Consider the following 18,940-nt stretch of genomic DNA (forward strand, 5'->3'; position numbering starts at 1 on the left):
ATATAACTTTTGAGGTTTTTTTGTGGACCCCCCCAAAAAAAATCAGTGATGAGACTCCGAGCTTTCCTAGCCTAGTCTTTGGACAAAAAAAAATACATAAACCATCATGAGGCCCACAGTCATAGATGGCCACGCTGGAAGGGACCTCAGAGACCCTAGAGTCCAAAATGAACTTGCAAAAGAATCTTATTTATAATATACCTAATGTCTGGATGCCTAATTCTAGGATTCAAGAAAGTCAGGAAAAGCCTACTGATAAAGCCCATTCAACTTTGGAATAGTTAGTTTTTCCTGATATCAAATCCAAATTTTTCTTTTTGTACCTTCTACCCAATGTTCCTAGTCTAACCCTCTAGAGCAAAACAGAAATCTATTCTCTAAGTGTGTTTCACATACTTTAAGACAACTATTATTCTCCTGCTAAGTCTTTTCACCTCTTGGATAAATATTTCCAATCTTTCAATTGATTTTCATCTGGCATGAACTTAACCCTTTACCATCCTAGTTATCCATCACCTCTGAATGGTCTTCAACTTATTAATGTCCGTTCAAAAATGTGAACACCCTATCGCAGATATGGGCTCATCAGGGCAGGATTGGCAAATCCCAACTCCAAGATACTATGCCCTTTTTAATACAACCCAAGTTTGAATTAAAAAACTTTTTGCTGCTCCATTAACTCATATTAAATTTGCAGTTTAGAAAGTTATCAGCTTTTTTTATATGAATAAATGTCTAACTATAAATCTCTTATACTTGCAAAGCTAATTTTTTAACATAATTTTAACATTTTATATTTATTAGTATTCATCATATTAGACTCGCCCAATGTTCTAGCCTGACAAGATCTTTTTGAGCCTTGAAGCTGTCACCTAGCATGTTAGGTAGATCTCTGTAAATGCCAAAACTGTAAGGATAATTTTTAGTGTTTTGACTTAAAATCTAAGTAAGTGGTCACCATGGGAAATTCCCAAATATGAAAAAACCCAAATCAGCTGGGGATTTATGGATTTAATTAATAAAGAGAGAAGGAATTGAGGAAAGGAGAAGGAGGGGGGAGGAGAGAGAGAGAGAGAGAGAGAGAGAGAGAGAGAGAGAGAGAGAGAGAGAGAGAGAGAGAGAGAGAAAGAGAGAGAATTAATTTAATTTAAACTGCTGTGGCTCAGGCTGAGCCAAGAAGTAGTTAAAGGCCTAGGCCAAAGTGGCCTCCCTGAGCCTAAGGGAGAGGGAGTCAGTCTTATCACTCACCATAAGACCGTCTCCAAGCAAGCTCAAGTCCTCCACTGAATCTCCTGAACTCAGTTCATAATCTCACTCAATTCTAAACTCAATTGCCTCCTGACTTTTTACCCTTTCCTTTAAAAGAAATTTTCTCTTATGTCACCTCCCCTAAATTTTCATGTCTACCAATCACAGTAGACACTTTTTTCCAGGACTGCCCATTCTTAGTTCTCATCTTCTTTGGTTCTCACCTTCTCTGGTTAGACTATATCTTCTGAGTACTTCACACCTCTTTATTAAGCTTGCCTTTTGTAAGTTACTTGACCTTTGGGGGATTAATTTAACCTTTACAGGTACTTAACACCTTTTTGTATTAGATCTAAAAATAGACTTAGCTTAACATTCTAGCTTTACTATAAGGTATGAGATAAGGACTTTCATTGATCAATCAGGAATTTACAACTTTATCTTCCCCTAAGGCACTGTCTGAGTAGGATGGAGTAATTTCCAAGTTCCCAATACATTCCTGATTCTTGTTAGACCAAGTGTCTCCATTGTTACAATAAAGGAATAGCTAAATAAAATCTTCTAAAGTATAGTCTGAGTAGTTTTTAAGATTTACACCTCCCATCTTTGGGTCATGGACAAATTTGACAAACATGCCATCTATGCTTTTATCTAAATTATTGATAAAAATATCCAACATCACAGGGCTAAACACAGATCCATGGACACTATTGGAGACCTCCTTCCCAGTTAGAATCATCAATGACTATTACTAGGTTTAGTCATCTAATCAGTTTTCAGTCCACTTCACTGTACTATGTCTAGCTCTTAGCTCTCCATCTTTTCCATGAGAATAGAAATAAGGTTATCTAACATTACGGAGTGATTAAAAATAGTGCTCATTTATTTGCCTCTGTGCAAAGTGAAGGCATCTATTCCCTACTTTTGCACCATGACTTATAGCCATTTACAATTTGGTAATGATCGTCTTCAACAACCCACAGTCACAGACACATTTTGCAGCATTTCAGCAGAGGCTTTCTCTGTATGATTTCTTAATAGCCATCAGCAATATCTTGTTAGGCCAGTTCTCCAAAGTATACAAACTACTTTTACAGCAGGCAAAATGCAAAGACAATTTACAAAATCTGGCTTTGCCCAAATTATAAGATAATTTCTTTGAGAAGAACTTCCTCATTTGAGATAACCTAGGAGAGTAGCCCCTTATCAGACCAAGTCAAGTGGCAGGATATCAGAATCAGAGCCTGTTTTCTCTTTAGTCCCATTATGTTTCTATTTCCTGGCTAAGCTAGAATCAGTCAGTCAACAAATGTCTATTAAGCACCTACAGTGTGCCAAGGACTGTGCAGAGTATTAAGGATGTAAAGAAAGGTAAAAGCCAGTACAGCTCTCAGGAAGCTCAAAATCTAATGGAGGTAACAATATACAAGTAATTATGTTCAAACAAATTATATACAGAATAAACTGAATATAATGAACAGAAGGAAGGGGCTAGAATTAAAGGAGACCAAGAAAGGTTTCCGGTAGCAGGTGGGATTTTAGCAGGACTTGAAGGAGGCCAGAGAGCCAGAAGTAATTTTCATCTCAGAAAATATAATGCCCTATTTTCTAATTGTTTGGACATTATTTCTAGGTTCAGAATAAACTAAATTCCAGGAATCTCTAATAATACCCCTTTACTACTGATGTCTTTTATTGATCAGGATTATTCTTCCCCCCTGTGAGTCTTGAAATTTCTCAGACTTGTGAATGTTAAAAAAATTCCCCATTGGGGAATTCTCCATTGGGACAATTCCCTATTGGGAAAATTCCCCACTTAAAAAATGTGAGAACTCTACTTAGATCAGAAATGGGAAGACCTCTACTCCACCCTTACTTAAGACTACTTTAGGGAAGAAAACTCCTTGCAGAACAATGAAAAGTACTTAAACCCATACTTAAGCCATGCCTATTTTTAGAATTAATACAATAGGGTGCTAAGTACCTATGAAGGGCAGGCAACTTGTGAATTTACAAGGAGCAGAGGTGAAAACTTATTTAGAAGTTTTTTCTGGTTCAAACTTACTAAAGGGATTAGTCGACTCAGCTGTGAATTCAGAATGGGCTGTCCTTTGGAAAACGTCTACTGTGATTGGTAGATGAAAGAACTTAGGGGAGGTGACATAGGAGAAAACCCCCTATATAAGAAAAAGGAATCTCTTGAGAGAGGATCTCTTGAGAAAAAGCTCTTGAGAGAGGCTCTAAGGAGGGTCTCCTGAGAAGAATCTCTTGAAGGACAATCTCTAAGGAGGTCTCTCAAGAGAGGCTGACTCTGGCTGGAACTCCCTCTGGGGAAACTCTGTCCCCTTGAATCCTCCTTGAACAGATCTTATGGTGAGTGATAACTGACTGACTGATCTTTTCTCTTAAGGGCTTAGGCCTGGATTGGCCAGGGCTGCCCTGGGCTGACCTATCCTTTTCTCATTATTTCCCTTTTTCTCTCTTTCTTTAATTCCTCATTGTATTATTAATTAAAATCTCTATAAACCCAGTTGACTTGGGTATATTCATAATTGGGAATATTTCCCTGGCGCACCTTATATTTGATTTAAAACAAGACACTGTGGTGAAAACATATTTTCTACGGTCACAATTTACTCACCCACTCTTATATCTACAACAATTTAAGTCTTCCACTATTTTAATCACTACAGTTTACAACCTCAACCATTTTAACTTGTACAGTTTAAGGCATCCACTCTTTTAACTGCCACAGTTTATGGCAGACAACTATTTTAAATATAACACCCCCCCTTGGTTACTGTATAAAGCAGTTTCTATACTTATTCATTCTAAATTTCTACTCACTGACCCATTTATATACTCTGTTAAAAGAGTTTTTCTTAATCTCTCCCTATGTCTCTTTAAGAGGCAAGGGAGCAGAAAGATTTCACAGTAAGAGCATCTTAACTGATCAGCTTCTTTTCATGAGAGCTCTGAAGGTTCCATTACCTAAGAGATAAAGTAAGTATGTAAGGGAAAGAATATTTTGAAAAGGCTTTTGCCTCAGAAGTTCCCTAGAATGCAGGAGCTCAGTTGGTCCTGGTCTCAGTCAGACTAGCAGTTGACGTTTTCTAACTGACAGTTGAGGCAAAGAAAACAGATTTAAGGGGGTTGGAGTTTGATGCTTATTGATTAGCTTAGGTAGCTATATAGTGACTAAATTCTTAGATAGTTGGTGTAGGTATTTAGGCTGTGACAGAGACTGGCTGGCACATAAGAAAAGTACCAGGATGAATCTTTCTCTTCATCAGGGGAGGGGCCCCAGGAGGCTGGAATCTTGAGTAGGTTCCTTCTGAAGAGCAACTGGTTAAGACTTTCTCCTGGGGTTACCCACCTTTTTCCTGCTAGTGACTGGAAATCCTATCCCCAACATTTCCCAATTGAAAAAACTACTGAAAAGGAACCTGAGAAAGACATTTTTGAATCTCTGTCAGACTTTACCTCAGCTCCTGTTGCCCTGGGTCTGAATTGTGGCCAAGAAGCCAAAGCCAGGGTCAGCCAACCTGACTATCTTTCAGGGGGCTCAGGCTGCCAAAGCCTGAGTTTCCCCAAACTCCTTGGGGGGGGGGAAGGGATTAGTTAGAGAAAGGGACCCTCATTTTCCTTTCCCATTCTTTTCCCAGCCAGCCATTCCTTTGTATTACCCTAACTGAATTAATTTACATTAAAGTGGTTATCATTTCCCAAATCTGAATCAAGTGTGAGTGAACAGCTTCAAGGGGAGAGACAGCTTCCAAAGAAGAAACATTTTAGTCTCTAGTAGTGGAGGAGGACAAGAGGGACAAGAGCAAATCTGGGAGAACAGTCATAGCTGAGGAGGGAAAGCTGAAGGGGGAAAATTTCCAAACCCCCTCTCCTCTCTCTGAGCCAATCTTAAACATCAGCTGTCTCTCCTAGATCCTGTTTCTTTTACCACCCACAAACCTTCTCCATTACAAGACCAGACCTAGCCCAGGCAGAAGCACCTGTCTTTGAAGGCAGTTACACTAGGGTTTTCTTAGAAATTTTAGTTAGGATTGGGGTTTTAATCCTACTTATAAGATATTAGAATAATAGTCTCTCTTTCCTCCTTCCTATTTCCTATTCGAACTTCTCCTCAAAATAAAATAAGTGTTTTGTGTTTTACCAAACTGCTCTCCTCACATTTTGTCAAATTCCTACCCCAAAAATGTAACCCTTCACAACTCTTAGTTTTACCATTCACCTTGTTGGTTCATTATTGTGTTTCTTTCCTTAGAATTTTTTCCCCCTTTTTAAAGGTATACTGTAGCATGGTAGATAGAATCTTGAGTCTTTTAGGCTATTAGGAGGATCAAATGAGAGGATAGTTATAAAAGCACTTAGGAAGTACCTGGTACAAACAAAGTAGGTACTATATAAATACTTAGTCCTTCCTTTCCTTTCCCTTTTACTCACTGTTCTCTTCTCCCCCTGTGATGGCTGGATCCAAAATTTTTTTTATCAGTGATACAGCTTCATGCCATCAAACTCTGAATAAACCATTTCAACTTATTTCTTCCCCTGGGGTCATCAACCCTTAAACATCTACAATCATGATCACTTACATACAATACAACAGATAAAAAGACACCCTTGACTAAGCAAACAGGATTAGGAAGGGTGGCTAATATAAATAACAAGTCACCTTGCTTGTTAGAATTCCCCCTGCCTTCCTGCCTGCTAATCCAGGGCTTAAGGAATAGAATAGGACAGGAGAAATGGGTGTCCTTTCTGCTCCCCCTGCCAAGCCTACAGCTCGCAGCAGGCACTCCAAACTCTGCCATAGTCATCCAGAGCTAGATCCCGCCAGGCTAGACCTGGCCTAGCTGCTCTAGTGCCACTTCCCAGCATCCACTGGGCCCTACCATGCCCAACCACTTTGTCCTTTGGACAGGAACTCTGCCACTAGAGAGGACAATGTACACTCTGGACTGCCTAGCCTTTCCCTCCCATGTGTGCTGCACCTCTTAATTACAATGGGAACTCCTGAAGAGCAGGGACAGTACCTTTTCTTTTTCTGCTCATAGTGCTTAGCACAGTACTTGGTACCTTATAATAACTTAATAAGCCTCTTACATTGCTTTCCAAAAGGAAACGTCAAGGTGTTACAACAGTACACTTCAAAACATCCTGCTATGGCAAGCAATCAAACATGTTAAGAGAAGTTTCTCTACATCTAATCTAGGCTGATTCATGGGAATCAGGCAGGTTGGGAATTGCATTTTTTCACCAATTCTTATTTCTAAGTAAGAAAATTCATCTTAAAATGGAAACTATGATAGATGTAATATTAATGTTATGTTTAAACTTATTGAATGTATTTATTCCACATAGGATCACAATCATAGAGATTTAGACTTAGAGCTAGAAGGGACCTTAGAGGGCATCTAGTTCAATGCCCTTATTTTACAGATGAGGAAACTGAGGCTCAAGAAGAGGAAGTACATTGCCCAGGGCTGTAGAGCTACAAATTTTTACTTGGGACCCATGCCCCAGGTTCCATAATATTTCTTTTTTTTTTTTTAAACCCTTACCTTCTGCCTTGGAACCAATACTGCATATTGGTTCCAAGGCAGAAGAGTGGTAAGGGATAGGCAATGGGGGTTAGGTGACTTGCCCAGAGTCACACAGCTGGGAAGTGTCTGAGGCCAGATTTTTTTTTTAAGCCCTTACCTTCCATCTTGGAGTCAATACTGTGTATTGGCTCCAAGGCAGAAGAGTGGTATGGGCTAGGTAATGGGGGTCAAGTGACTTGCCCAGGGTCACACAGCTGGGAAGTGTCTGAGGCCAGATTTGAACCTAGGACCTCCATCTCTAGGCCTGGCTCTCAATCCACTGAGCTACCCAGCTGCCCCCAGGTTTCATAATATTTCTACTTCTTAGAGATAAGTTTAGCAGCATTCAAATTCATAATTAGCCATCAGTCTGATTTCATTTTGACCATAGGATCACTAAACATTCTACAAGGAATGGAACATTAAATCTTGACTTTTATGCATGTTAGTTATCAGTTATCAGTTAGTTACTATTGTTGTTTTTTTTACTGAAGATAGCTTCTTCAATTCTTACCACAATTTTTAAACACTTTTCTTTACTGGGAAGTTATACTTTACAGAATATCCATTAAATTCTTCTTCTCCCATATGTCTCCAAAATTAACTACTTTGACAAACATCTAAAAATCAACACTATCTGCATTAGTCAATAGGAGACCCTCAAATGTTCTTAGAGACATAAATTTTCATACCAAAATATTTAAAGTTCAAAACAATATTGCAAACATTACCTTTCAACATTGTTCTTCCTACTGATCCTCCAAAAGTATGTAAAAGGCTACTTCTTGCACCCAGAGATGTAGTTGCCTCTAACAGAGAGCCAGTGATATACTGCGAAATTGAAGTCCTTTGAAGTGTGGCTCGGTATTCACATGCTGTATCTTGAACCCATTGTTTCAAGCATGGACCAGTACCAATATGTCCATGAATAGCATCTAAGATTATAGTATTTCTGAAGAAATGAAGAAATGATCCAAGAGTGCCTTCTGTTTCTTCTCCCCTTCTCTCTGTGTTGTTGATCTGTGAATAATTCAAAATACAGGAAGTATTCATCTACTTTCTTAGAAAAGCAAATTATGTTGTTGACAAAATGCCAAGATGACTTATTAAGAAAAATATCCAATATTTCTAAAAGCAAATACTTATGAACCCAGCAGTCATGCATCAACATTCTACAGATGCTATTTGGAAAAGTTAGTATGCAGTTATAGGACATACTATTCAGATAACTATCAAATTAGAAAATATATTAAGAAAGGCATATTCATTTCAAATCTCATTGTATTTTCAGTATGGCAAAACCAACACGCTATTCTGGAGAGAGAGAAAACTAAAATTGTTATTCTCTTTTCTTCTCCCAATTTCTCTGGAGAGGTTAGCCTCAATCCTGTTTGTTGTCATGTAATATTTCTACAATTCTTAAAGGTCAAAAGGGATCTTTTCTTTGGTGAGAGGATAACATGGTCTAGAATTGGAAGGGACAGCAGAGATCAAGTTGTCCAATCCACACATTTTACCAATGAGGAAACTGAGGTTAAATAACTTGCCCAAGATCTTACAGATATAAAGCCAGATCTTCTGACTCTTAAATACAGTGCTCTTTCCAAATCAGCAATGTATGATTTATAAGGATGGAGGACAAACAGTGCCCTGTACTATTCTTATTTTTATCACTAGGATTATTTCCTTACAAATCACAAGTTCATTCTTTTCTATTTTTCACAAATCTATCAAAATCTTTGAAGCTAGAAAACAAGTTACTCTCTCAGAAGAGAGTAAGAATCTATGATGGATCATTAAATTGTTATCATCACCACCTCCTCAACATCCAACACATTATTCATTTCGAGAAGGAAACAAGGGAGGAACAGAAAAAGAAGACTGTTACAGTAGTCATAAAGGCCTGGTAAGAACCATGAAAAATTAGCAATTTGGGTTCAGAAAATACCCCTGGGCCAGTGCAATTCAGTTAGGGCAGAAGTTGGACTTGAGAGCTGATACACTGACAAACCACATCAATGTCTAGCTGATACACAGAAAATGTAAGGACAATACTGTCTAATTAAAGGCAAAAAAGAACAAAAAACCCCTACCATGAAATGAAATATGGGGGGGGGGGGCGGGGGGAGACCGGAAATTCTAAAGTCTGAAAATATGTCAAAAGGCTAAGGAGATACAAGAAGTTACTACTATACAAAGGACAAAATACTTATCCATCAATCACAAAAATAACTACTATAGAGATGAGAAATAAAGAAATCAAACACAAGAAAGAACAGCCAAAGGAAGATACAGAAAATTTATAGCTTATATAGTCATAAAAATCTCAACACAAGTTACCTTAAGAAATAGAATGCTTTCACAGATGATGTTCGACAGACAGACAAGTTAATATTAAGGGAGTTGACTAAAACTATAGCTTCTGTTCAAAATTCTAAATTTGTAGGAGATGGAAGGACAGATAGAATCAAAGACATGAGAGGAGTTTGTCTTTGATGAAAAAGTTCCCTCTTCAAAGACAGGAGTTAAAAAAAAGAGAGAGGAATGTCAAATGATTTTGAGTTGTTGAGCAGGAGAGAGATGGAAACCAAAGTGAATGGCTAAGCTGGTGTGGGTTACATGACAAGCAAGATGGAGGACTAGACAGTTTCTCTAATCCACACAATCCCTTAAACTTCTCCAGCACCTAAATTATACACAACAAAGAAGGCAATGACAGCTTTCTCCATGGTTTAGGATACCCAGAATCAAAAATAAAGTAAAAAACAAATAAATTCACATCTATCCTGAGCCCACTCATCACCCACTTCCCCATGGTGCACAACCAGTTACCATTAGCAACAATACACTAGCTAACTCAAGGACCTGATGCAGAGGTCCCATGCCCTGGTTCCCACCTTCCTTTCACCGATGCCAGACTCCAGGTTACAGAAGCCTGCAGGGTCACTGCTGCAGCAGCAACATTCTGTGCAACAAAAGATCTCTGGAGGAGAATGGAGAAACGGAGAAAGGGAAAGAATACATTTTTAACTAAAACTTGAGCCTCAGAGACGCAAATGTCAAAAAACAGAAGTCACCCCCTGGCTTCAGCAGCACCTGTATAGTATGGAATGAAGAGTCAGCTCAATGAGGTACAGAGGAAATGAGACAGCATAATGTGTGTGAGGGGCTGTGAAGGACACACTAAGCTTCAAGGAAGAGCCTAGAATCCAGATGGGGCCACGTCTGTTCATCTACACATATCCTTACCACCACCCCGCCCCCCCAAAGAGTCACAGGGAAAAAAGAGGAAGCCTTGGCTGCTAACTGGTAATTTCTCAGTATGGGAGAAGGCTGAGATGCTTTGAGACCCCTGGGGAAACCACTATCAAGAAGGGAGGAAGTCAGAAAGTGAATAATAGGGGAAATCAAGGGTCAGGGTGAGAATCTAAAATTTACTAAAAAGCTGAGGAAGAAGAAAAACCAAATATTTTAAACATAAGCAGATAATAAGGAAAAACACTAGCAGCAGAAGGAAATATGGCCTCCACATCTAGTAAACTAAATTCAGGTACCTGTGCATACACACTACAAAAGGAAAATAATGATTTTGATGAGACTTAGGACCTTGTGAATTTGAGAAGAACATGAAACCATAACATGCTAGTTGCATGTTCCCGATTGGCTTCAAAGAAAAATAAGAATTATGAGAGCAGAATTTATGGCCTGCACAGCAAAAACGATGGGGGGGAAAAAACTGGAATCAGCATTGGCAAGTCCTACCAAAGAAGGAAAATAGAGAACTAAGTAAATGGCCTCTTTTTTCCCCCCAGAAAATTATGGAGTGAAGACCTCTGCTAAAAACATATGGGACAAGATAGTGTGTGTGAACTTAAAAAGAAAAAAAAATTAGTTTGGGATATCTGATAATGAGAAATTTCTATTAGAAGAACAATTAGGGAAGAATAAAAGGATCTCCTTGCTATAGTAGTGAATGCCTAGTTTGGATGTCATAACAAATCAGTAGTGGATCCCTCACCACTGTGGCATAATTTACCCCTTTGTATATAATTTATAAAGTAGTTTCTTTCTGTAGTGTCTAAAATGCTGGTGGTTATAATTTTTTTGAGATATCTCCTTATTCCCATCTTTTCCAATCTTCTCTGGTAGACTGACCTCACTCTTATTCCATCCTGCTACCTCCACTTGCACCTGTAACTTCAAACGTTCCTTATTTCCTGGACTATAAATATGCTGAAAATTTCCCAACAATTCTTAAAGGAATTGCTTGATTGTGCCATCTCCATTAACTAGGGTCATATATCTCTTCTCCCTTTCTCTTCTAAATTCTGAAAAATTCATCCAAACTTGTTGCCTCTCCTCTCCTTTTAGTCTCTTCTGACTTCCAACTTTAATATTCAACTAAAACTATTTTTTCTCATTCTTCCTACTTCTTGACCTTTGTAGCATTTGACACTGTTGATTACCTTTACTATATGCTCTCCTCTCTCTGGGTTTTCATAAAGCTGCTGTATCTTGGTTCTCATCCCACCTGTCTGACCATTCCTTTGTAAGGTGCTCCCTCCACACTAATTAGTATAGTATAGTGGTAGTCTCTCAGTGACCGAGAATGACATTGTCTTGGTGCATTATCATCTACTGATGTACCCTCATGTGGCTTTGAAGTCCAAAGGCTGAGGCGCACAGTTTGTGGCACATGGGGCCTGGGACGCCATACTAATTATGGCTATACTATCAAACTCTAGGTCCCTTCTCTTTTCTCTCTATACTTTCCTACATTCTCATCTTATTTGTTACCATAAGTTTAAAGAACATTTCTATGCAGATGACTTCCAGATGTACTGTTGTTGTCCTACTCAAAGAGAACCAGAATGACATTACAGGGTGGCATCTTTTGACTCATGCATGAACTGGATTAAAGTGAGGCAGAGTTACACAGAGTCCTCAGTCTCCCAGAGACACTGAAGCCCATTGGCAAGACGAAGGTCAAGATGCCCAGTGATGGCACCAGAAGCAGAGGATGATCTTGGATTCTTTGATGTCTCAAGTTCTAAGTACTCCATTGCAGCTGCTTTCTTCCTCGAGGTGGCCCTAAGGACAAACTGTTCTCATTCACCCATTCTGCCAAGGGAAGCCTTCCCATGCCAGGGTAGACATTCCCCTCGCTCGCTGGCAGGTCTGAGGTCTGTGGCTAACCTTCAGCCTGGTTGAGCCAGTCTGCTGAGTTTCCCGCAGCCTGGCCTCGACTCTCGCCGCAGCTTCTTGGAGTCACAAAAGGAAGGAAGCACTCAGGAAAGGGCTCGGCACGCCCTGCCCCCAGACCGACTAGTCTCCCCTGACCCTATGAAAGGAGAGAAGGGGAGCACACTCCTTGACTAGCACGAAGTTGTCCTAGTGGCCTTCAGAACGTACTCTGGGACATCTAACCCAGATGTAGATAGCCGGTGCTTGTCTCTCTTCCTCAGCTCTAATCCTACTTCACGAAAGGCCTCTATCAGACCTTTCTAACTAGATGTCCCTTCCCTCAGCATCTCAGATTGAAAGTGGCTGAAATAGAAATGAATCTCTCCACAAACCCACCCTTCTTCCATATTTCCTTGTCTTTGCCCAGGGGGCACCACTCTCCTTTCAGCCACCCAGTTTGCAACCTCAGTGTCACTTCAGACTCCTCACTTTTAATCACCCCTTAAGTATCTAATCAGTGGCCAAACCTTGAAATGTCTTTCTCCATGTCTTTTACATCCCTCCCTTTCTCTCTCTCCACATAGCAAACTCCCTGGATTGTTTAAATAGTCTCTTCATTGGTCTGCCTGCTTCCAGTCTCTTGCCACCCAAATTCTTCCCCTACACAGTTGCCAAAGTGATTTTCCCAAGTGTCAGCCTGACTATATTGCCCTTCCCTCCCATGTAAACTCCAGGGCCTCATTATTTCTAAGTCAAAATATAAATTCCTTTTGCTCTTTACAAATTAACCTTTCCTAGGAGGCAGCTATGTGGGCCAGTGGATTGAGAGTCAGGCCTAGAGATGGGAGGTCCTAGGTTCAAATCTAGCCTCAGACACTTCCCAGCTGTGTGACCCTGGGCAAGTCACTTGACCCCCATTGCCTAGCCCTTACCACTCTTCTGCCTTGGAGCCAATACAAAGTATTGACTCCAAGATGGAAGGCAAGGCTTCAAAAAAACAAACAAACAAATTAACCTTTCCTGTGGGCTTACTGCAATATTCTCCCAATCAGTCTTTCTTGCCTCAATTCTGTCTTATTCAAGTCCTCCTTCATATAGCTTATGCAATTCAGTGACACTGCGTGTTTGCTGTTTCTTAAATAGGAAGAGTCCCCCTCTAGCCTCAGTGTCCTAGAATTGGCTCGCCCCAACCCTGGGATCTGCCTCTTAAAAATCCTTGACATCCTTCACAACTCAGCTCAAATGCTACCTTTTGTAGGGCACCTTTCCTGGTCCCTCCAATTGCTAGGAAATGGTACTTTCAGAGATTAAATGGCTTTGTCAGTGTCCCACAGTTAGTAGTGGTAGTTGAGTCAGAACAAGAAGCGAATTATTTCCACTAAACCACATTTGAGGCATGTGCACTGGTATGCATCATGTGGCAATGTTCTTGCTAAACTGCATATATATGATGATTCATAAAATATGAGAAAAAGAAACAAAAACAAAAATGTGAATTGATCCAGATAAAACAGAGAGAATGGGCTTTGGAAAATAGACCACAGCGTGTGTTCCTGGAAAGGTAAAGATTACTTTCTGAGAAACTGTACAGATGGATACAAAGGAAGACTAAAAGAGTTATGTCAAAGTTTAAGGGGTTTCAGACCAAAAAATTCTCAACTGTAAGAAAGGGACAGACATAGTTCTCAAATTGAATTGTATAATCCTAACAGCAGGAAACAATCTTAAAGGTAACTTAGTCCAACCAATACTAGAACATGAATCTCTTCTATAACATATTCAATAACCCATCATCCACAGCCTCTTTTTAAAATACTCCAGTGATAAGAAACTAGGTCTGAAACAACCTTTTTTTCTATTTTTGGACATCTTTAACTATTAAGAAATTTTTCCTTATATAGACCTGAAATCAGTCATTTAACTTCCAGTTACTGCTTCTGTATTTCCAATTTAACAGAGCAACATAAATCTAAATCCTCTTCAAAATAACAGCCCTGCAAAAATTTGAAGTCCATGATTATGGACCCACCCTCTCCAAGGTAAAGATTCTACTTTCTTTTAATGAATTTTCATATAGCCACGATTTCTGGTTCCTTCACCATCCTAGTTTCCATACTCTTGACATACCACAGAGTAGAGGTGTCCAACTGTGGCCTATAGTGTGATTATCTGTGGCCCAAACCAGATTTAACAAAATAAATACAAATAAAATTAAGCTATACAAAAGAGATATAATAGATAATAAAACCACAGATGTGTGCTTTTATTAAATCCATACGTATCTTTACGCATTGTTTCTATTTGAATTTCTGTTTGAATTGATACTACTACTGTAGAGCTTGATCTTACTAAAGTGTGGCCCCCAGAATCCAAAAATATGGTCTGACAAAGGTAGAGTAAAATATTTCTATAATTTCCCTCTTTCTTTTTCTTTCTTTAAAATTTTACAAAACCAAATAAAACAAACATTTCCATATACAAAGAAAAAGAAGATTGTACATAAATGAAACCACAAATCTTTTTATGTTTAGCTTACTTTTCTTCTTATCTACATAGTAAATCCCATCCACAAGTACCCCAGCCCTTCCCACATATCACAGGAGATGTCATCTGGAAGACCAACAATCATATACCACAATTTCTTTAGCCTCCCCAACTGATGGCATCCCCACAATGTCCAATTCTTTGCCTCCAAAAGGAGAGCTGTGCTGTCATAAATATTTGGGGACATGTAGGTTCTTTTCCTTGGGAATTTCCCTCATTCTGATCTCAATTATTCTCTTAATGCAATCTAAAATGTCAATCTCCCCCCTTCCCATTTCTTATATATACAAGCATATTGTTATTCAGTCATTTATTTCAGTTGTGTCTAACTCTTCATGAGAACCCATTTGTTTTTTTGTTTTTTATTTAAAACCCCTTACCTTCCATCTTGGAATCATTACTGTGTATTGGTTCCAAGGCAGAAGAGTGGTAAGGGCTAGGCAATGGGGGTTAAATGACTTGCCCAGGATCACACAGTTGGGAAGTGTCTGAGGTCAGGACTTCGTGTCTCTAGGACTGGCTCTCAATCCACTGAGCTACCCAGCTGCCCCCTGGGGTTTTCTTGAAAAAAAAAAATAATAACTGGAGTAGTTTGCCATTTCCTTTCTCAGCTCATTTTATAAATTAGGAAACTGAGGCAAGCAAGTTAAGTAGTTTGCACAGTCGCACAACAAGTAACCTAGGCTGGATTTAAACCCAGGTTTTTCTGACTCCATCTGGGAGCTTTACCTACTCTACCACTTAGCTACCCAAATATATAAGTATGTAGTCCAATAAAACTGTTAGACCTGTTTTCTTGATTAGTTTCCTTCTACTTCCTCCCCCTAGACCTTTTTTTATCCTTGTGTCTCCCCATCCAGGTAAAAGGATAGTGAAAATTCTTCCTTTCTCCTATAACTTCCTAACTTAAGTAGCGTTCTTTTTTCAGTGACCTTTTCTAATATTTATTTACTTTCTTCTACTTTTAGTTTCTATACTGATTTATAGGCTCTCTAAATTATATTTTTCCAATCACGGGCTCAAAACAGATAAATGTACACTAGGACTCATAATGACAGAAGGAAAAACAACAAATAATTGGAATTAACTGAATAGGGGGTAGTGATATGGGCAAAATTGAAATTTAGAAAAAAGGCAGACTACTACAATAATCCAGGCATCAAAAGGGAGAATTGGGAAGTAAAAAATGGAAAGACTAAAAACATTATTTATCTCTTATAGAGTTAATATCTATTAAGCTTAGCTCTTACAAAGCCTGTGAGGGTATTTTCCTCCCTTTTGGTAGGCTTTCATGTGTGTACCACATAGCCCTACTGTGGCCTATACTGGCTTGTCCAAGACCATGTTCCTTCTCTACAGCAGTCAACCATCTGGCCCTGGGACTGTCACAGCAATAGCTAGTGCTTTAAATGCACAGAAACTTCCAAATGCTCAAGAGCTTCTGTCCTGCCTGTAACCCCATATGTGACCTCAGCCCATTTCAGCAATGGTTCAACAACACAAAAACCTCATGGCTTTCACAGTTCTGAAACAGCACATCATCTTTTTACTCTACTCCTGCCACCCTTGACCCCTTTCCTCATGTGTAAAAATTCCAAAGCTGGACCAGTCCTTAATGCTGGTTCCTTATTTTATAAAATTGGAATAGATGTAAATGGTGAAAGTCAAGTCCCTTTTAGTTCTACCATAGTAGGATTCTATGAAGTTTGCAGAGGCCTAAAAACAGGCTCTAGAAGAAGTGGAAGATCAGAGCTGCTACTTCTACTTCAGTTATCAGGAAAGGATTTGGGGTTCCAAATAACTTTACTGAGATCATAAAAAAAAAAAAAACACTTCAAAGTAGAATCTCATTTAGAGATGATAAGCTTTTAAAAAGTAAAGTAAATAAAATTTCTAAGATACATTCCAAAAGAAGGTATTCCAAAAGTTGGACTTTGTAATTTACAAAGTGTATTCTGTTGCTTACACAGAGCTAAAATTTTTCTTGGCTATCAAAACAAAGACATTTGCTGACAGAAACAGGCGTCAGTATTTGGGTAAAGAGATTATATATAGAATGATGATATTAATTTCTTTTTTGTAAAGTCAGACTTGAGCATTTCCCTTGTCTCCAAAAACTCTGGATTTCCCGTAACAATTTAAAACATTGTCATTCCTTGCTTTGTAAAAGCAGAGAAATTATGTGTAATTTATGCATTATAATAAAAATACATAAAAGGTGTTATGCAGAATAATCAAATGGCATCATAACAAGATTATATACAAGTATAACTGAAACCATCATCATTGTAAACAATTGCTTTATAGTGATTTTCAGGGATCCTATCATATATAGGAAATAGTCTGTGATTTCACTGGCATATGGAACTTCTAAATGAGGAAAATTTGCTCGATGAATGCATAACAGCATTTACTCTGCCATCTAATATAATTTCTTGCTTTGTAAAAGCTTTTTTAAAATCCCTAAATTTAGGGATTTGTTTTCTATTGAGGAATACTGATCAAATGAGGTCAAAAATTAAATATTACCTAAAAAATGAAAATCTATTTATTACTTTTAGAACAATCAATTTAAAGATGAAGCTCTGAGGTCATCTAGATCAATCTTTACATTTTACAAATGAAGAAACTGAGGTCCAGAGAAGTTAAGTAGATCACACTTAAAGGGGCAACCAAGGGGTTTGCACACAAGGTCTTTGCATTCCTTATATTCACTCTTCCCATGGTCCAATATTCTACTGCATTCAAATACCAAAATTTATTCATCCATCCTTCAAATGATAGGCACCCACTTAGTTCCCAGTTTTTTGCTACCTTAAAAAGTACTGCTATGAATATTTTGGTGTATATTTATATTTACTACATGTGAAATTTAAATTACTCCACCCTACTTAGTCTAACAAAATCAAGAATGTCTACACCCATACTTGAGGATTAAGTATCTAAGAGGATGGCCTATAATAAACATGTGCTAGCAAATGACAAATCAGAAAAACTTGACAGACGACCCCTGGGCTGTATTAAGTCAAGCTTAACTACCATTGGTACAGGTGAGACACAGGAAAGTGATGTAAAACCCTCTATATATTTTGCATCACTACTTCTCTCCGGCCTCTTTTGCTGCAGAGAGGTGGCTGGCAGCAGCTTGCTGAGGGTGCTAAGCGTTCCGGCATCTTGGCATGGCAGCAGCTATTGTCCGAATTGGCGGTGAGTTTTCCTTGATACTGTACTGGGAGGCAGCTGAGTCGCCTAGTTCAGGTGAGGCATCTTACTGAGCTCTATCAGAGTTTAGGCTGATTCTTTCTCCTTTACCTTCCAAACGCTACCTTCTTAGAAAGCCACTAATCTTCAGAGACCTTGTGGCAGAGGACTTTGAACTTTCCCTGACACAGGCCAGGCAGGAGAAATCCTACATACACCCTTTCCCTCTCCCTTCTCCTTAATTCCTTTCCTCTATATTAATTAGACCACCATAAATTTACTAACTGACTTGGGTATTTTATTTGGAATATTCCCTGGGGACCAAAATTAATTTAGATTAGGTCACAACCCTAAAATTATCCTTACATACATATAGTATAGGATAGGATGGATATATATATATACATACACATACACATACATACATACATACATATATATACACACACATATATATATATAATATGTATTATACTATTAAAACGTTATACTTATTAAATATACATAAATAGTATCCACACATAGATCCATATACTTTTAAAATTAAGAACAAACACATTAAAATCCTACTTTAAAAATTATAACAAATGATTTAAAAAAACAGAAAATTCTTTCCATATTATGGTCATTTAAGGGGATATGAGAATAAAAAAAGAAAATAGTAAAAGAAAGACAAAGACAGCTAAGCAAGAAGAAGGTAGTAAGGACAGGGAGAAGTATAATAGAGATTCAATAGATTCTGAGGAATTAAAGTAGGTAATGAGGAAACTAAAACTATCACTCCTTGTAGATGATACTATACTCCTTGCAATACTATACTTAGAGAATCCTAAAGAATTAACTAAAAAATTAGTTGAAATAATGAACAACTTTAGTAAAAGTTGTGGGATACAAAACAAATCCACATAAATCACATAAATCATCAACATTTCTATATATTTTAACAACAAAGTCTAGCAGCAAGAGTTAGAAAGAGAAATTGCACTGAAAATCACTCTAAACAATATAAAATATCTTGGAATCTACTTAGCAAACAGGAATTATATGAACATACCTACAAAACACTTCATGCAGATGAAATCAGATCTAAACACCTAGAAATATATTCATTGCTCATGGGTAGGCCAAGCTAATATAATAAAAATGACAATCCTACCTAAATTAAT

At 38.3% G+C, this 18,940-nt stretch overlaps 1 protein-coding gene across 3 annotated transcripts in view; it reads right to left on the bottom strand.

Annotated features, from left to right (window-relative positions):
* The window catches only part of PLCE1 (phospholipase C epsilon 1), a 336,545-nt gene that overhangs the window by 195,591 nt on the left and 122,014 nt on the right, over positions 1–18,940 (bottom strand). For all 3 annotated transcript variants that reach the window (XM_056802299.1, XM_056802305.1, XM_016433427.2), the window contains exon 3: positions 7,577–7,865. In XM_056802299.1, coding sequence (XP_056658277.1) covers positions 7,577–7,865 — 289 coding nt within the window. The remainder of the gene's footprint in view (positions 1–7,576; positions 7,866–18,940) is intronic.

Source organism: Monodelphis domestica, chromosome 1 (assembly GCF_027887165.1).
Source record: "Monodelphis domestica isolate mMonDom1 chromosome 1, mMonDom1.pri, whole genome shotgun sequence".
NCBI classification, from domain to species: Eukaryota; Metazoa; Chordata; class Mammalia; order Didelphimorphia; family Didelphidae; genus Monodelphis; species Monodelphis domestica.